Source organism: Eschscholzia californica, unplaced genomic scaffold (genome assembly GCF_041429995.1).
Source record: "Eschscholzia californica isolate CP2 unplaced genomic scaffold, dmEscCali1.0.p SCAF_4, whole genome shotgun sequence".
Taxonomy (NCBI): domain Eukaryota; kingdom Viridiplantae; phylum Streptophyta; class Magnoliopsida; order Ranunculales; family Papaveraceae; genus Eschscholzia; species Eschscholzia californica.
The window spans coordinates 12,913,611-12,930,457 of NW_028238461.1; the positions used below are offsets into that span (position 1 = coordinate 12,913,611).

General features: G+C 35.2%; 1 protein-coding gene and 1 pseudogene across 1 annotated transcript; both read right to left on the reverse strand.

Annotated features, from left to right (window-relative positions):
- Positions 1–7,793: 7,793 nt before the first annotated feature.
- On the reverse strand, positions 7,794–11,722 carry LOC147542844 (amidophosphoribosyltransferase, chloroplastic pseudogene; annotated as a pseudogene).
- A 3,025-nt stretch (positions 11,723–14,747) lies between these two features.
- LOC147542845 (uncharacterized) lies at positions 14,748–16,196 on the reverse strand. The gene has a single exon (XM_086637627.1). The coding sequence runs from the start codon at positions 15,954–15,956 to the stop codon at positions 14,940–14,942; it is 1,017 nt and encodes a 338-aa protein (XP_086493753.1). The 5' UTR covers positions 15,957–16,196; the 3' UTR covers positions 14,748–14,939.
- Positions 16,197–16,847: the final 651 nt, after the last annotated feature.

The window sequence follows — 16,847 nt, forward strand, 5'->3', positions numbered from 1 at the left end:
ATAGAGGAAGAAAGAAGGGAAGGAATCAAAACTTTAACACAATTTTCCAAAGTGGCCTAAGATAATCTTATAAGTGAAAATTGGTTTTGAAGATGACACAAACACTTCATAATGGAAACATAGGATAGGAGACACCCTGTCTGAAATCAAAGTGAACTAGAAAGAAATAGAAGAAGTTCAATTTAAGATCATATTCTTTTTCTTTTGCCTATTTGATGTTTCACTACTTTTAATCAGATCACCTCATATAGCTAAACAGTCACCTAACTCACTTTGGAATTGAGGTACCTCTCTAGAAGAAAAAAGAAGATTGAGAATAACTATTCCAATAAGTTTAAAATAATAACTCTTTTTTCAGTTCACATGTAGTTTTATTCTTTGAAATTAGGTGTACACTATTGGTTAATTAGAGTAAGTTTGTGTCTCATTAGTTAGGTAAGTCACTACTTCACAAAGTATGACCGTGATCTGAACTGTTCTTGTTATTGGGCAACTCCAACCGTTCTTGTTATTGGGCAACTCCAACCGTAAAGCTAAAAATAGAATTTGATAGACTTTTTTTAATTATTCAGAATATTTTGTGCTATTCTCTAATCACATTTATAATCTATCTAAATTTAGGAAAACAATATCGTTTGGAACTTATTGAGCAAAAGAATGTTGTGATTTGGTCGGTGATTCTATTTCATTTTTTTTTTTGACAGGGTTCTAATTCATTGAGAAATGTAAGCAGACCCTTAACCAACCCATAACTCCTTGTTTCTTCATCAAAAAAAAGAAAAACTCCTTGTTTGTCCGTTTTTCTTACAAAATAACATCTTCTATTCTTCTCTCCTAATTGGCAACTTTTTATGTGATTTGATTTTTTTTTAGCGTTTTGGGGAAATAAGCAAAATTTCCGGGGCAATAAGTTTTGGGTGGAAACAAAATTTTATTGTTTCTTCCAAACATCACCCTTTCAATTTTTTATTCTTTCTTATTCTCCTCTCATCTCTACTAAAACTCCGGCGACCTCAACCGAATTCCGGCTACTTCCACCATTAATGCCAGGGATCACCATCAACATTCTTCTTTCTTATCTCTCTTTTCTTCTTTCTTCTCTTTACTTTTCTCTCTCCTCTCTCTTCTTATCTTCTCTCCCTCTCTCACGAAATTTCCGGCGAAGGGGGTCTCTCTTCGCCGGAAACTCGTCTGGATCCGGTTCTTCCAGATCCGGACGAGACACCTTCGTTTGACTCGTCTGGCAAAGAGTCAAAAGCATCTTTAGAGTCGAGCAACATTTATAATGTCGTCAAACCACACTTGCAGGAAAACACACAACTAATTGTTGAAGTAGAGGAAAAATAGCTAAGTTCGTTTCTTCTCAATCTCTGGCCTTCTCTTTCTCTCTCTAGGATTTTTTTCACATTCATAAACCCTAACCAATTCAGTCATAAGTATCTCTCATCTAGACAACAAGAAGATAGTGAGGAATTATTATTATCAACTCCCCAATTATTTGTTATTGATACCTGTTGAGAAATATCCTATTTTTAAGGCAATGTGTGAAGCCTTGTTAGAGTGGGTGGTAGTTTTGTGCAGTTTAGAAACTGTTTTGTGAAAACTACCAAGTGCTTATATATATGTAATTACTAGTGGTTTATTTTCATGTTCTGAATTTATTCTCTGCTTTAAGAGTAACCCTGTAAAACTGTTCCTGTTTAGTGAAGAAGAAGATTGATTGTTGCTGCCCCGTGGAGTAGGTTTTAACGCCGAACCACGTAAATCTTGTGTCCTGTTATTTCCTACTGTTTTTTGTTGCTTTTGTTGTTATCTTTGTGCAATTATCATCTTGTGAATCTGTTGCAATCTTCAACATTTGGTATCAGAGCTTTGGTTGTGATTTAATCTACACAATGTCTTCAAAATTTGAAATCCCTAAATTCAATGGTTCAAATTTTACATTGTGGAAATTGAAGATGCAAGCTATGTTGGTGAAAGATGGTTGTGAAGTTGCGATTAAGGGCAAAGAGAGAAAACCTCCTGAAATGAAGGAAGATGTATTTGAAGAAAAGGATAGTTTAGCAATGGCAGATATTCTACTTGCTTTAGATGATGTTGTTTTGTTCAATGTGTCAGGAGAAACAACTGCACATGAGCTTCATTGCAAGAACACATGAACGACTTCAATACTATGATTAATAAACTTGCAGCAGTTGACGTGAAGATTGAAGAAGAGGAAAAATCCAGCCTTTTGTTATGTTCAATGCCTGATTCATGGGATGGTTTGATTATGAACTTAAGTGGCAGTACATCTCTTAGTATGGATGCACTTGTGTCAGCATTACTCACCGAAGAGTCTAGGCGAAAATCAGGCCAAGGTTCTTCAGGCGATGCAATGTTGGTAAGAGGTAGATCGACTGAAAAAAAATTATGGGGATAGATCCAGATCCAAATCTAAAGGACATAAGAAAGTAAAGTGTTGGTCATGTGGAAAATCTGGGCACTTACGAAGAGATTGTCGACTACGGAAAGCAAATCAGGAAAATTCAAAAGCTGATTTGCGAGGACAAAAAACAGAACCAGAAACTTCACAAGGAAATATAGTTGAAGATGGAACTTCTTCTGAAGATGGTGTTGTGTTGTCAGCAATAGGATGTGGCGAGTTGATACATCAATGGATTCTTGATTCAGGTGCTTCGTTTCATATGACACCACATAAAGAGTGGTTTTACTCCTATGCGGTGTGTAATAGAGGTACTGTTTACATGGGTGACGATAATCCATGTAAAATAGCTGGAATTGGAGATGTCCGAGTCCGGATGTTTGATGGAAGTACTCGTACAGTTTCTAATGTTCGACATGTTCCTGCACTAGGAAAGAGTCTCATATCTTTGGGGGTCTTGGATAAAGCTGGTTACAAATTTTCTGGAGAAAATGGGCGACTAAAAGTAAGTAAAGGGGCACTTGTGGTCATGAAAGGGGAATTAATCAGTGGTTTGTATCGTCTTATTGGAGATACCGTAGCCGGTGAAGCAATTGTTGCAGATGCAGAATCTGAATTGGCAACAACATGGCACAAACGCTTGGGTCATATGAGCGAGCGTGGTTTAAAGGTACTCCTTGATAATAACTCACTTCCTGGTCTGAAATCTTCTAAGTTAGATTTATGTGAAGACTGCTTATTTGGTAAACAACATCGTGTTAAATTTTCAAAGTCTAACTCTAGAAGTAAGGATGTTTTAGAACTAATACATTCAGATACATGGGAAGCCACTGTTGAGTCACTTGGAGGTGCACTATACTTTGTTTCTTTCATAGACGACCATTCTAGAAAAGTTTGGGTTTATATGCTTAAAAGGAAATCTGACACATTTGCATGTTTTAAAAAGTTTAAGGCCTTGGTTGAAAATCAGAAAGGAAAGAAAATAAAATGCTTGAGAACTGATAATGGAAAAGAGTATCTTGGAGATTTTCAGGATTTTTGCAGTGAGCATGGGATTTACAGGCAATGGACTGTTGCTGCCACACCACAACAAAATGGTGTGGCTGAACGTATGAACCGTACTCTTATGGATCGTGCTAGAAGCATGCTAAGTGCTGCTGGTTTGGAGCACTGTTTTTGGGCAGAAGCGGTTCTTACATCGTGTTATTTAGTAAATAGATCTCCTACAACAGCACTTGGTTACAAGGTTCCGGAAGAGATATGGTCTGGTAAGTCTGTAAATTATTTTTTCCTTCGGATTTTTGGTTGTGATGCCTATGTGTGGGTTCCAAAAGAGAAGAGAACTAAATTGGACGTGAGGTCCAAAAAGTGTATTTTTCTTGGCTATGCAGATGGAGTAAAGGGGTACAGATTGTGGATCCTACTGCCCGCAAGTTGGTGATTAGCCGAGATGTCATTTTTAATGAAGATGCTATGCAAAAACAGAAAGTTGCTGATGTACATGAGATAGATAGTGTTGAAGTTGAATTTGCAAAAAGAGATGAGAAACAATTGGGTGCTGATTCAAACAACCAACTTGTTGAAAATCAGGAAGATGATGTTGGTGAAGAGCAGGTAGAAGAACCACTTGCTCAAATGCAAGAAACACAAGATCGACCACAAAGAACTCGTCATTCTCCTACATGGTTAAAAGACTACGACACGACTTATGCATGTGTTGCTGATGATCGTGAACCTAATTCCTATCAAGAAGCATGTGAGTCTGTTGATGCTAGCTCTTGGAGAGCATCCATGGAAGAGGAGATGGAAGCCTTGTATAAAAATAATACATGGACATTGGTAACATTACCACCGGGTAGAAAAGCAATTGGTTGCAGGTGGGTTTTCAAACTAAAGAAAGACGCTAACGGGAATGTAGAAAGATACAGAGCCCGTTTAGTTGCCAAAGGGTATGCTCAAAAATCAGGTATTGATTTCAACGAAATATTTGCTCCAGTTGTTTGTATGACTACTATTCGAATAGTGTTAAGTATGGCAGTTGTTTTTTATTTAGAACTTGAGCAGTTAGATGTAAAAACTGCATTCTTGCATGGCAACTTGGATGAAGAAATATATATGACTCAACCCGAAGGTTTTGTAGAAGAAGATAAAGGGAATCTGGTTTGTCAGTTGAACAAGTCTCTGTACGGTTTAAAACAGGCGCCGAGGTGTTGGTATAAGAGATTTGACTCCTTCATTGTGAGCTTGGGATTTCGTCGGTGTGAAGCTGATCATTGTGCTTATGTTTGTGATATTGACAATGGTAGCTTCATTATCTTGTTATTATACGTAGATGATATGTTGATTACAGGTGCTAACAAAAGTAGCATTGCTAACTTAAAAGCTCGTTTGGCTAGGGAATTTGAGATGAAGGATTTGGGGGCTGTGAATCGGATACTTGGGATGACTGTACATAGAGATAGAAAGAACAGGAAAGTCTGGATAACTCAAAAGAGTTATGTTGAGAAGGTTCTCCGTCGTTTCAATATGGAGAATGCTAAACCAGTCAGTACTCCATTTCCTGTTAACTATAAGTTGTCTTCTAGGCAATCTCCTAGCACGGAAGCGGAGAAGGCAGCGATGTCTCGTGTACCTTATTCATCAGCAGTAGGGAGTTTGATGTTTGCCATGGTATGTACTAGGCCAGATATTGCCCAAGCAGTGGGAGCAGTTAGTAGGTACATGGCAAACCCGGGTAGAGAGCATTGGGATGCCGTGAAGTGGATTCTTCGTTTCTTGAAGGGCACTTCTGATTGTGTTATTTCCTATGGTGGGAAAAATTTGAAATTGGTTGGTTTTGTAGATGCAGATTTTGGTGGTGATAAGGATAGAGCTCGATCAACTACAGGTTATGTTTTTGCTCTTGGTGGTGGAGCAATTAGTTGGCAATCAAAGTTGCAGTCAACAGTTGCTTTATCCACCACAGAAGCTGAATATATGTCAGCAACACAAGCATGTAAAGAAGCTATATGGCTGAAGAGGTTGCTTGGTGAATTGAAATTTGGGCAGAATATGGTGACAGTATATTGTGACAGTCAAAGTGCTTTGCACTTGGCTAAAAACCCAACTTTCCATGCTCGGACTAAACACATACATGTTCAATATCATTTTGTTCGTGAAGTTGTTGATGATGGAGAGGTCTCCTTAGAGAAAATCAGTACCAATGATAATCTTGCAGATATCTTTACGAAGCCGGTTGCAAGAGAGAAGTTTGAGAGGTGCATGACACCTCTCGGGCTTGTTGTTACTTGATGAGATGTAACGTTTGGACAGCAACTTGAAGAATCGTTCATCGCACTAAAAGAGAACAAGTCTTCAAGTGGGAGAATGTTGAGAAATATCCTATTTTTAAGGCAATGTGTGAAGCCTTGTTGGAGTGGGTGGTAGTTTTGTGCAGTTTAGAAACTGTTTTGTGAAAACTACCAAGTGCTTATATATATGTAATTACTAGTGGTTTATTTTCATGTTCTGAATTTATTCTCTGCTTTAAGAGTAACCCTGTAAAACTGTTCCTGTTTAGTGAAGAAGAAGATTGATTGTTGCTGCCCCGTGGAGTAGGTTTTAACGCCGAACCACGTAAATCTTGTGTCCTGTTATTTCCTACTGTTTTTTGTTGCTTTTGTTGTTATCTTTGTGCAATTATCATCTTGTGAATCTGTTGCAATCTTCAACAATACCTCTAAAACTCCATCTTCTCATCAACTTTGACTTATCTTCTTTGATTCAATTGAAACAATAATGAATGCTTTGATTGTTCTGCCCCTACTTTCTTCTAGGGCTTCAAAATGTTGTTGATGTATACTGTAATTTCTTACAACTTTAGATTATTGAATATCAACTTTTAGTTTTGCTGTTAGAGTTTTGTCTTAGAAATCATATACATTTTCTATTGCAAACCAAGCTATGAATCAAACAATAGAAAAAAATGGAAATGTTTCTCCAATAAAAAAAAGAATGGAAAGGGGAAGAAGAGATAAAGAGGCGGAGAGGAGAGAGGAGAAGAGAGAGAGAGAAGGGGAGTGTTTGGTTTGACCTTTTTTGGTTTTTCACCGCCTTCCCCTGAAACTTTTCTGCTTTCCCCAAAACGTTGGCCGTGTATATATCTTATGAGAGAATGGGCGGGTTCATATTAGTTGTCGAAGAAGTAGGTGGTCAGTTCATAAATGATCAAGAACACATCCTTTAAATTAACATTTAGCATGAGAGAAGTCTAAGACCATCCAACAGGTAAGAGACCTATGCATAAGAACGGAAGGAGACAAAGAGACAACCACGCGAGTAGTTTGGGCATTTTCATAAAGAATTAACTACAATTTGGTTCCACATTCATAACCAAACAAATATTTTTATTTTGTCTCTTTATTTATCTAACATTTTGGTTTGGGTCCTCAAACGGTAATTCAATTGGTCATACTTAATGTCAACGGTGGCCCAAGTGGTTCCAAGTTATTGACATAAACTCCAAAAAGTCATGGAGGTCCCGCGTTCGAATTCAAAGAAGGAATCTTTTGGTTATTTGAATTGAGATTATTAGGGTATAAATAATGTAGTTGGGCTTTAGGTCGTCGTTTAGTTGGGCTATAGGCCCGGTCTTGTTAGAGTTTGAATGGACGGTTATCGAACTTATCACATCTTTGATGTATCAATGCCAAATGTAATGACTATCGTTGAACATACTCAATTTTCAAAAAAAAAAAAATTGGTCATACTTACTGATCAATAATCAATAATTTCTTTCATTTCTAATCTTTAGTTTCAAAATTAATTTCATGTTCTTTATTTTCAATCTCAACTAATCAGAAATCAGTCGTGGACAAAGTAAGAATAGTTATACAAAATTACTGACGGTTAAATTTGACTAACAAATCATAATTTTTTAGACTAAAGTAGAACCTTAGACAAATATGAGACTAAGTTTTCTAGTTAATCACATGAAATAAAGGAGTTGCTATTTTGGCCCCATTAAACAGCATGCCCTCCCAATGATATTATTGGGGAAGAGATCAGACATATACCAATTGACACCATTGGATGACTCTCTTCTCCAAGACATACCCTAATTTCAAAAAAAAAAAAGACATACCCTAGTGAACAATGTCCATAAGAATACATTATTTGGATGTTTAGACCGTCCTAAGTATCACCCTAGACCATATAACATGAAGACCGATTTTTTTTTTTTCTAGTTGTGTCTGATAATGTCTACAAGGTGATTGTTTTTATATTAGAATTTACAAAACACATAAAATATTTTTAGCTCGTTGGAGATATGAATCTATTCATCCAACCACAATTTATCTTCCACTTATTTTATTGGATGATTCCTTGCTCATCTCTTATGGAGTACATTTTTAAACATAGCATATTCACGAATAAACATGATACTTGGAACCTAAAATAATTAGTCTCAAAGCTCATATGATCGGTATGAATATGCCAAAACTTGTTGGAATCTACCACCATCTATTTTAATAACAAAAAGTATATTCAGCCCACCTCCAGGAACTCCCACTTGAACCGCATGTGAGAGAAACTCCTGTTTCTCTCTCTAGGTGACCAAACATGTGAGATGTCTTGTTTCTCTCACATACGTGATGTAGAACGCAGCGGAATTTAAGAATAAAATAAACTAATACGAAGAACGATAAAATAACGATTAAATAACTCTAAATAACTGTAAACTCGATTGAACTTGATTGGGTTTTCTCTTCAACATGAGAATAATGGACAAACTAGATATCCTTTTATAGGATTCTGGACTTTCCTAGATAGACTTGAATTAGACTTTCCTAAATAAATAAAATACTGCAACTTCCTAAATAACTAGACTCAAATCTGAACCTTTCCAATTATTGGAAATACTAAAATAACATAATTTCCTAAACCTAAATTCTCTAATAATCATACTAAAATTGGGACTTCCTAAAGCTACTCTCCATGGCCGGATGGCTCATGGCCCGGTTTAGTCATGGAAAAAGCCTCCACGCCGGGTGCCCCTGCATCAGCATCCCCTTCTCCCAAGAGGTTCGTCCCGAACCGTTTGATGAAGAAAATAACGTAATGCACCAGCAAAAGGTGAACTCTGTTATGGCGATCCGTAATTCCCACTTTGTTCGACATTTGTCGGAATTTCGAAGAAGAATAAGGACCAAAACACCAACTTCATACCGAATCCAACGTTGCAAAGATCCTCGAAAAATCGATCTTAGAGAATATATGTCCAATAATTTTCTACATCTCCCGTCATCCTGTAGGTCTGTGAAAAATATCATAAGCACCACATTCCCCTCTATGGGAAAATTAACCTTGAGTGTCGTCTTCCAAACCATCACGACGAAATCCCCAACCTTCTTTGCTTTAATCTCTGTGCTAGGTGGTGAAACAGAATATTTTCGGGTAAAGCAAGCATAACAGAATTTAGACGAGTCTTCTGTTAGCAAACTCTTCCAACTATCAAAAGCAAGTGAATCGGAACCGATAAACTGCCTAATATCCTCAACACTTAACTTAATTGAAATCAACTCTTCCGAAGTAGGTGTATCGACTCCATAATAACAAGCAACCATGGATGGATTAACAATTCTCATATGAACTTCTTTTGCACCTGATTCATTCAATAACCTAACAATCTTAGAAGAAGTCGTTCCTCTCACAATTGAATCATCAACCACAACTCTTTTCCCTTCCAAAACAGCTTGAACTAGGGCTAATTTCAAATTTACTTCAAAATCCCTAATTCTCTGAGATGGTTCTATAAAAGTTATACCAACATAATGTGACCAAATTAAACCTTGTTCAAATGGAACTCCAACTTTTGATGTATGCCCAAGAGCAGCAAGAACCTCAAAATCAGGTACAACAATAACAACGTCACAATCAATAGGAGTTTTTGTTGCTAAAATCTCACTGAATACTCTCCTTGATTTATAAATAGATCGATCAAATACGATGGAAGTTTTTGGTTGAAAGTGAGGTATGGAAAGAGTTTGAATATCATCATTATCAATAACAATAACCTCACCTGGGTGAACTTCTCTCTCATATGTTGCTTCAATAAGATCAAGTGCACAAGTTTCACAAGCAAAAACACAAGCTTCAGTACGTCGTCCACCCATTACTAATGGTCGAAAACCATGAAGATCACGAACTGTAATGAATTTATCTTCAGTAAGAAAAGCCATTGAGTAAGTTCCTTCAAGTTGTTCACATGCACTAACAATCCTAAGAAGAAAAGGTCTAGCTTTTGAAATGGCTATTAAAAGGGAAACAACTTCAGTACTATAACTAGTATAAAAATATGAACCATTTTCTTCAAGCATATCTCTGAGTTTAGGATAAGTGACTAAATTACCATTGTGGACAACTCCAACAGATCTTAATGGGTAACCAGCAATAAGGGGTTGAACGTTTTTTAGCATAGAAGAACTGGTGGTGGCATGACCGATTGCATAATCGCCGGCAAGTTCATTGAGTTTCGATTTGTTGAAAACTTCTGCAACTAATCCAACTTCGGCGACGGATTTGAGAATATTTTCATGAACAGTAACGATTCCAAATCTCCGAATGTCACTAGTGAAGAACACCTTTTTATTACTACTCTTCAATGCATGAGAAGATTTAAGAAGTGTTTGAAGAGTAGTTCTAGGGTTCGGATTATTATAAGTAATGTTTTTGAAGACCCTAGAATTTGTGTCCACTTTGATACGGGTAGTGATGTTTTTGTTTTTTAACTTAGTGTTAAAATCAACCAAAAATAATTCACCTTTCGTAGTTTGTGATGAAGTAATTGCGTAAATACCTATAGCTTCAACTTCTTCGTACGCTTCTTTTTCTTTTTGTTCTTCTTCTTCGTCGACTTGAACATCGTTGTGAGCGTCTTCTTCAACTTCTTTGTGTTCTTCTCTTTCTTCTTCCTTATTGAAAGATAAAATAGACGATGAATATGGTTGACGTATTATTGTTTTGATGTCGTTCACCACATGTTGAACCTTAACTAAATCGGGTATTAGCGATGGAACTATTTCGAAAAAAGACGGTTGTGGTTGTTGTGGTGGTGAATAGGTAAGAGAAGATGATTGTGTTGGTGGTGGAGGTGAATACGGTTGTATAAGAGGTGGTGAATACGGTGCCGGTGTAAAATAAGAGTACGAAGGTTGCGGTGGTGGTGGTGATTGTGGTGAATAATAAGTGTATGAAGGTAGAGGTGGTGAAAACGGTTGTGAATAATAAGAGTACGGAGGTGGTGTAGAAGAAGAATATGGATGTGAAGCTGTATAAGACAATGGTGGGGGTGGTGACGGTGATGATGAATACGGTTGTGGAGGGGTTTCTCGTTCGATTTCTCCCGGATTCCAATGATAATTGTACGAGTCGTTATTCGCATATAAACATGAAGAACATGAGCATTGATTCGTTATCTCTTGATGAGTATAATTTGATTGAATATAATCATCTTGACGAATATAATACGATTGATACTGATGTAACTGGTCTGGAAAAAAATTTCCAGAATTATTAGCCAAAAACTTTGGTGGCTCTGATACCACATGATGTAGAACGCAGCGGAATTTAAGAATAAAATAAACTAATACGAAGAACGATAAAATAACGATTAAATAACTCTAAATAACTGTAAACTCGATTAAACTTGATTGGGTTTTCTCTTCAACATGGGAATAATGGACAAACTAGATATCCTTTTATATGATTCTGGACTTTCCTAGATAGACTTGAATTAGACTTTCCTAAATAAATAAAATACTGCAACTTCCTAAATAACTAGACTCAAATCTGAACCTTTCCAATTATTGGAAATACTAAAATAACATAATTTCCTAAACCTAAATTCTCTAATAATCATACTAAAATTGGGACTTCCTAAAGCTACTCTCCATGGCCGGATGGCTCATGGCCCGGTTTAGTCATGGAAAAAGCCTCCACGCCGGGTGCCCCTGCATCAATACGGTTCAAGTGGGAGTCCTTAGAAGCGGATTGTGTAGCCTTGTGGTTTTAATAATGCATTCCAACTTTAATCTATCTCCTCATTCTTCATAATTCTTAACAGAATGATAATTTGTCCGGCCACAAATCCGATTGAACCTAGATAAAAATAAGTGATCGAACAGGATTTTGAAAGATGACACAATTCTCTGTCTGAATTCTGTCCCGCAACATACTCCAATAGCGATATAAAGAATCTTTTTGCTATATTATTTTAGTCTTGGACGGTCAAGATGAATAAATTATTTAATTGCCCATTGATAATGAATCTAACCTATATAAATCCAACAATTAAACTTTGAGTCCATGGGTATATAGACCAAAATCATTTTCATAATAGGTATATAGACCAATCTTCCCAAAATATGGACATTTAGTCCTTTGACAATAAGGGCATAAATAACTCATACTTTATTGATAAATACCCTCCATGTCCCTCGTCTAAAAAATTCGGGGTTTTTAAATTTCGGAATGAATCCGGAAAGTTTCCCAAACCAGGGGGCGTGATTTGGGGGAGATATTTAGGTTATAAACTGAAAAGATTTAATAGGAAGTAACGGATCAAGGATATTTTCCAAAACAGATTTTTCAAAACAGATTTTGAAAATAGATATTTTCCAAAACAGATTTTCTCTCTCGTCCTTTCTTATTTGGAAACCAAATCTATATATCACTTTCTCTCACTTAATTTTCAGATTTGGAATGAATATATTTTCTGAGATCAATTAGCGTGATTTGGGGGTTAATATTCAAAACATATGTATCAACTTTCTCTCACTTAACTTTCGTTTTTTACTCATACATAAACACACATCGAATACAAATTATGAAACAAGTTCGTAAATTATGTGTTATTTATGACGAGGAAACCATTATTTGTCATGTATACAACGTAATTTATCATACGTGTGTGTGTCATCCATTACGTACCATTGAATACTTAGATTATTTTCTGACATAAATTACTTGTTTTTTACGCGTACATGTCCATTATATACCATAAATTATAGTAACTTGTTAGGAAATGTAAATCTGAAATGATGTTTTTTGTTATAAAGTATGTGATTTATCATAAATTATGTATACTGTATAGTAAATAACACAACCTTTGTACGACTGAAACGAAATTTTATTGAACAATAATCTGTGTTTTATTGTAAATGAAAAGAACATAGTAGACTAGGTAACTTAAAAACAAATTCCGTCAGAATGTTGCCCGAGCTCTCGATCCTTACTGTCTTTGGTCTTTCAGGTTTACGGCGAATCAAACATGGTAGTGTTTTTGACTCTTCATTAAATGTACATGGTTCATCGAAGTTAGGGGCAGGGTTTATATGTTCCTTGTAAGTCTTCACGTAAGACTCCGTTGTCCAAACAGGATCATAGAAACAATCTTCTTCATCGTAATTTATACTTCTATAGTTTATGTGATGATTCTGTAAGAAATTCCATCAGTGCTGGTTTACTACAAGAAAAAAAACATATATATTAGTTAAAAAAATTTATAATCAAATTTACATACATTAATAATGAAACATTTAATAAAAAACAAATGAGATGGATCATAAATAACAGGTACAGATCAATAAGTTATGTATAATGTATGAAAAAGTACAATTGTTTATTAGGTTAAGAGAAGTTTTATATGCTTGTCATGACCACTGTTCTGGTAAAAAAAGGACGTGTAATGTTGGATAAATTTTTCATACTTTACGCACCTTTGTTCATTAACACATCATCTTATGTGAAATGTATGCAAATTGTATCAGAAAGTATGGTAATTTATCGTAAAGTAACTGTAATTTTTATTCTGTTACAAGAATCAGAAAGGATAAACATCAATATATTATTAACCAATTGTATCAGAAAACATGGAAAGTTATCGTAAAGTACCTGTACTTTATATTCTGTTAAAGGAATAAGTGTGGATAATCACAAAGATCAAGAACTGTACGGACAGATGATTCTGATCTGCAAAAAAAAAACAAAAAAAAGAGGAATTAACGTAGATCTGAAGAAATATACAATGAACATTGGAAGGAGAAATAACATACTAACATTGAACACATCACTAAATAAAGAAATAAAAATCAAAGATCTTAAAGAGTTATGAAAGTTTTAGAACCTGTACTTTATATTCTGTTAAAGGAATAAGTGTGGATAATCACAAAGATCAAGAACTGTACGGACAGATGATTCTGATCTGCAAAAAAAAAACAAAAAAAAGAGGAATTAACGTAGATCTGAAGAAATATACAATGAACATTGGAAGGAGAAATAACATACTAACATTGAACACATCACTAAATAAAGAAATAAAAATCAAAGATCTTAAAGAGTTATGAAAGTTTTAGAGAGAGAAATTATAAATCTTCCATTCGAAGCTAGTTAAGATGGAAACAGATCTTATGTAGTTGGATCACAAATGTAATATGTTCAATAATAGAGCATCGTAATCTGATAATGGAAAAAAAGAATCATCATTAGATCTTAACAATGGTGTTAATACAAAACTGTAACTTTAAACCATATAAAAGATGAATGATTTTCGAGCAATCTAATGAAGATGAAAGAAAAGTTCTGAGATTAATGGAGGTTTAACAACTAGTTTCGAGTTTAAAAGAGAGGAAATAAAAATTAGATCTTCTCAATGGTTTGAATAAATAGAGAAACAATTTAAAACCTGAATTACAATGGAGGTTTTTACTACTGCTGCTGTATGAAGATGAAACAATGAAGGTTTGAGCTGCTGCTGGTGAGTTTAATGGAGGTTTATTGAAGATTTAGTTTTTAGAGAGAGAGAGAGAGAAAGTTACCAGATTTCAATCACGGAATATATTGAAGATTTTGGTTACTTTCCATTAAAACGTGATTGGAGAGAGAAAGTTGAGATAAAAATGGAAAAAATATCTTTAACAGTTTAGAATGTAAATCACGTTTTGATATTAAAGAAGGTTAATATAGGTATTAAATCTTTAATATGTATTATATGGATTTGTATTTTTTCTCTAGATGAGACCAAAAGGACTAGATATCCATTTAAATTATTATTTAGGTTTTGAAATCCTTTTTAGGATTATAGAGGACTATATCTCCTATTAGGACCCGTTTTTTGGGCTATAAACTCAAAAATTAATTAAACTTTTTCAATTAAATTAAACACGTTTACACGTTTTTAACTTTGGAATTATAAAAAACAAACAAAACTATTAACTTACCGTGTATGAAATAAATCAAACAATAGAAAAAAACGAAGTACTCTCAAGAATCCCCAAAACCCTAATTTGATCTAACAAATCAAAATCCCCAAATATTTGATCAAAACCCACAAAAATTATAACCTAATAATTTATCAAAACACTTTCTCTGTATGTATAAGTCTCTTAACTCTTAATTCTTAATTAAATTACATTGTGAATAACAAAAATTAGAGATAATCCCCAAGAAAAAATGTGAATTTTTTTGGGGATTTTTTTTAGAAAGGATGAAGATTTCTACTTAATCCATTCACATTAGTAAAGAAACCAACAAGATCTTGCCTGTATGGAAGATATGACTTTCGTCGATCACTTTGTTTCAATGCTCGATTTCTCACATAATGAATCTCATGAGCTGATGGTAATGCTTCTCCAGTGGAGATGATCTTCGATTTTCCTTTTCCGCCGACTTTAACCTCGCCGGAATGTTTCATTTGACCGGAACCGGAAGAAATTCCTTTCTCTAATAACTTGTCTTGATCTTTACTCTTAACTTTTCCAGTATCTGACTGATTTAAGAAAACGAAAGTGTTTTTACCATCACTGTTACTTCTGAATGGAAAATCACGTAATTTCCATCTCTTTGATGATGAAGATCCAGTTGAATTACTCTTTTTGCATGTTTCTGGTGAAGATTGAGATGATGTATTTGGTTTCCAAACACAGTAAGTTCCTTCTGGTAAGTTTTCAAGTTCATCAGCTTCTGATGAAGATGATGATGATGATGGAAGATCTGTTGATTCTCTTTCTTCAATGAAAAGATTTTTCAATGGAACTCGAATTGAAGAAGATTTTGATTCTTCATCATCATCTTCACATCCAGCAAAAAGAAGATCTCTGTTAAAAATAGGATAAATCGGTTTGATCTGTCCATTAACAAAGATTTCATCAGCTGAAATCGATGATTCATCTGGATCTCTACAAACAAAACTAAACTCAAAATCATCATCATCATCATCATCATCATCATTTTCATCTTCGTCATTGATTTCTTCATTATTACCAGTTTCTTCCTCTTCCACTTCTTCTTCGATTTCTCCTTGTTGTTCTTCTTGTTCTTCGTGAATCGGACCGATCTGACTCGTTTCTTTAGCAAGAAGAACAGGTTCTAAACCTAATTCTTCTCGATCATCAACAAATTCTTCACATACTTTAGTTGCAATTTCTGCAAATTTATGAGAAGAATAACTAGTAAAGCTTGGTGAATGAACAAAAATTGAATTTGATCTAAGCATTTGAAACAATTTTTACGGATCTATTCTCTCTCTCTCTCTCTAAAATTAGGTACTCAAAGTTTCTATTTCTAGGTTTAGAACTGGTGTTGTTTTTGAAGTTGGTATAATTTTTCAGTTTGATAGATTTATAGGGAAGGGTTTGATGGCTTTTGATTTGAACAGATTCTAGAGAGAGAGAGAGAAACAAATACTGTAAAATATTACGCGCTTGACGCGACAAATCATAAATTGACGCCCATATCCCCATTATTTCTTTCCTTCTTTCCTTGTTTCACACGCTATACGTGCCAATATCTACACATGTGAATAATCGGGTCCGTGATATAAAACCCATTTTTAACGGTTACGGGTCGGGTTGGACACCATATGGGTTCATTAGTTTTGGATTTGGTTCGCAATTCGCAATTTTTTATTTTTTTTTTTGTTGAAGGATTCGCAATTTTTTAGTAGTTGGTAAAGATTCATAAACGATGCGAGAACTTCCGTGGGTACTAAAAATAACAATTTTTTGATTAGGAGCAGATGAGCTAGATTAATGGGTAGTAAAAATAGTAACTTCAATTTGTAATTGAGGAAGAGATGAACAAAATGAAAAACTAGAGTCGTATGGCATTTGGCCGTAAACATGATTGCTACAAAACGAGGATTTGGAGGTTCGAATGAATGAAAGTCATTTTCTTTCTCTGGGCCTAATGTTCGAGCATAGTGTTCGGGTGAGCAAAATCTAAAGGGTCTCTTGCCCGATATAAGGAGTCGGGGTGACAGTGCACATCTTGGCTTCAGGCTAGTTCATTAGTCCATTGAGCTCGGGCATCCCAAACTGGGTAACGGGCTCTTGAGCTTGATTCCCACCCCTACTCCTATCTCCTAGGCCAAGTTGCGAAGCCAAAT

Bases quoted from the DNA above. Each gene is read 5' to 3' on its own strand.
- LOC147542845 (XM_086637627.1), bottom strand. From the start codon at position 15,956: ATGCTTAGATCAAATTCAATTTTTGTTCATTCACCAAGCTTTACTAGT.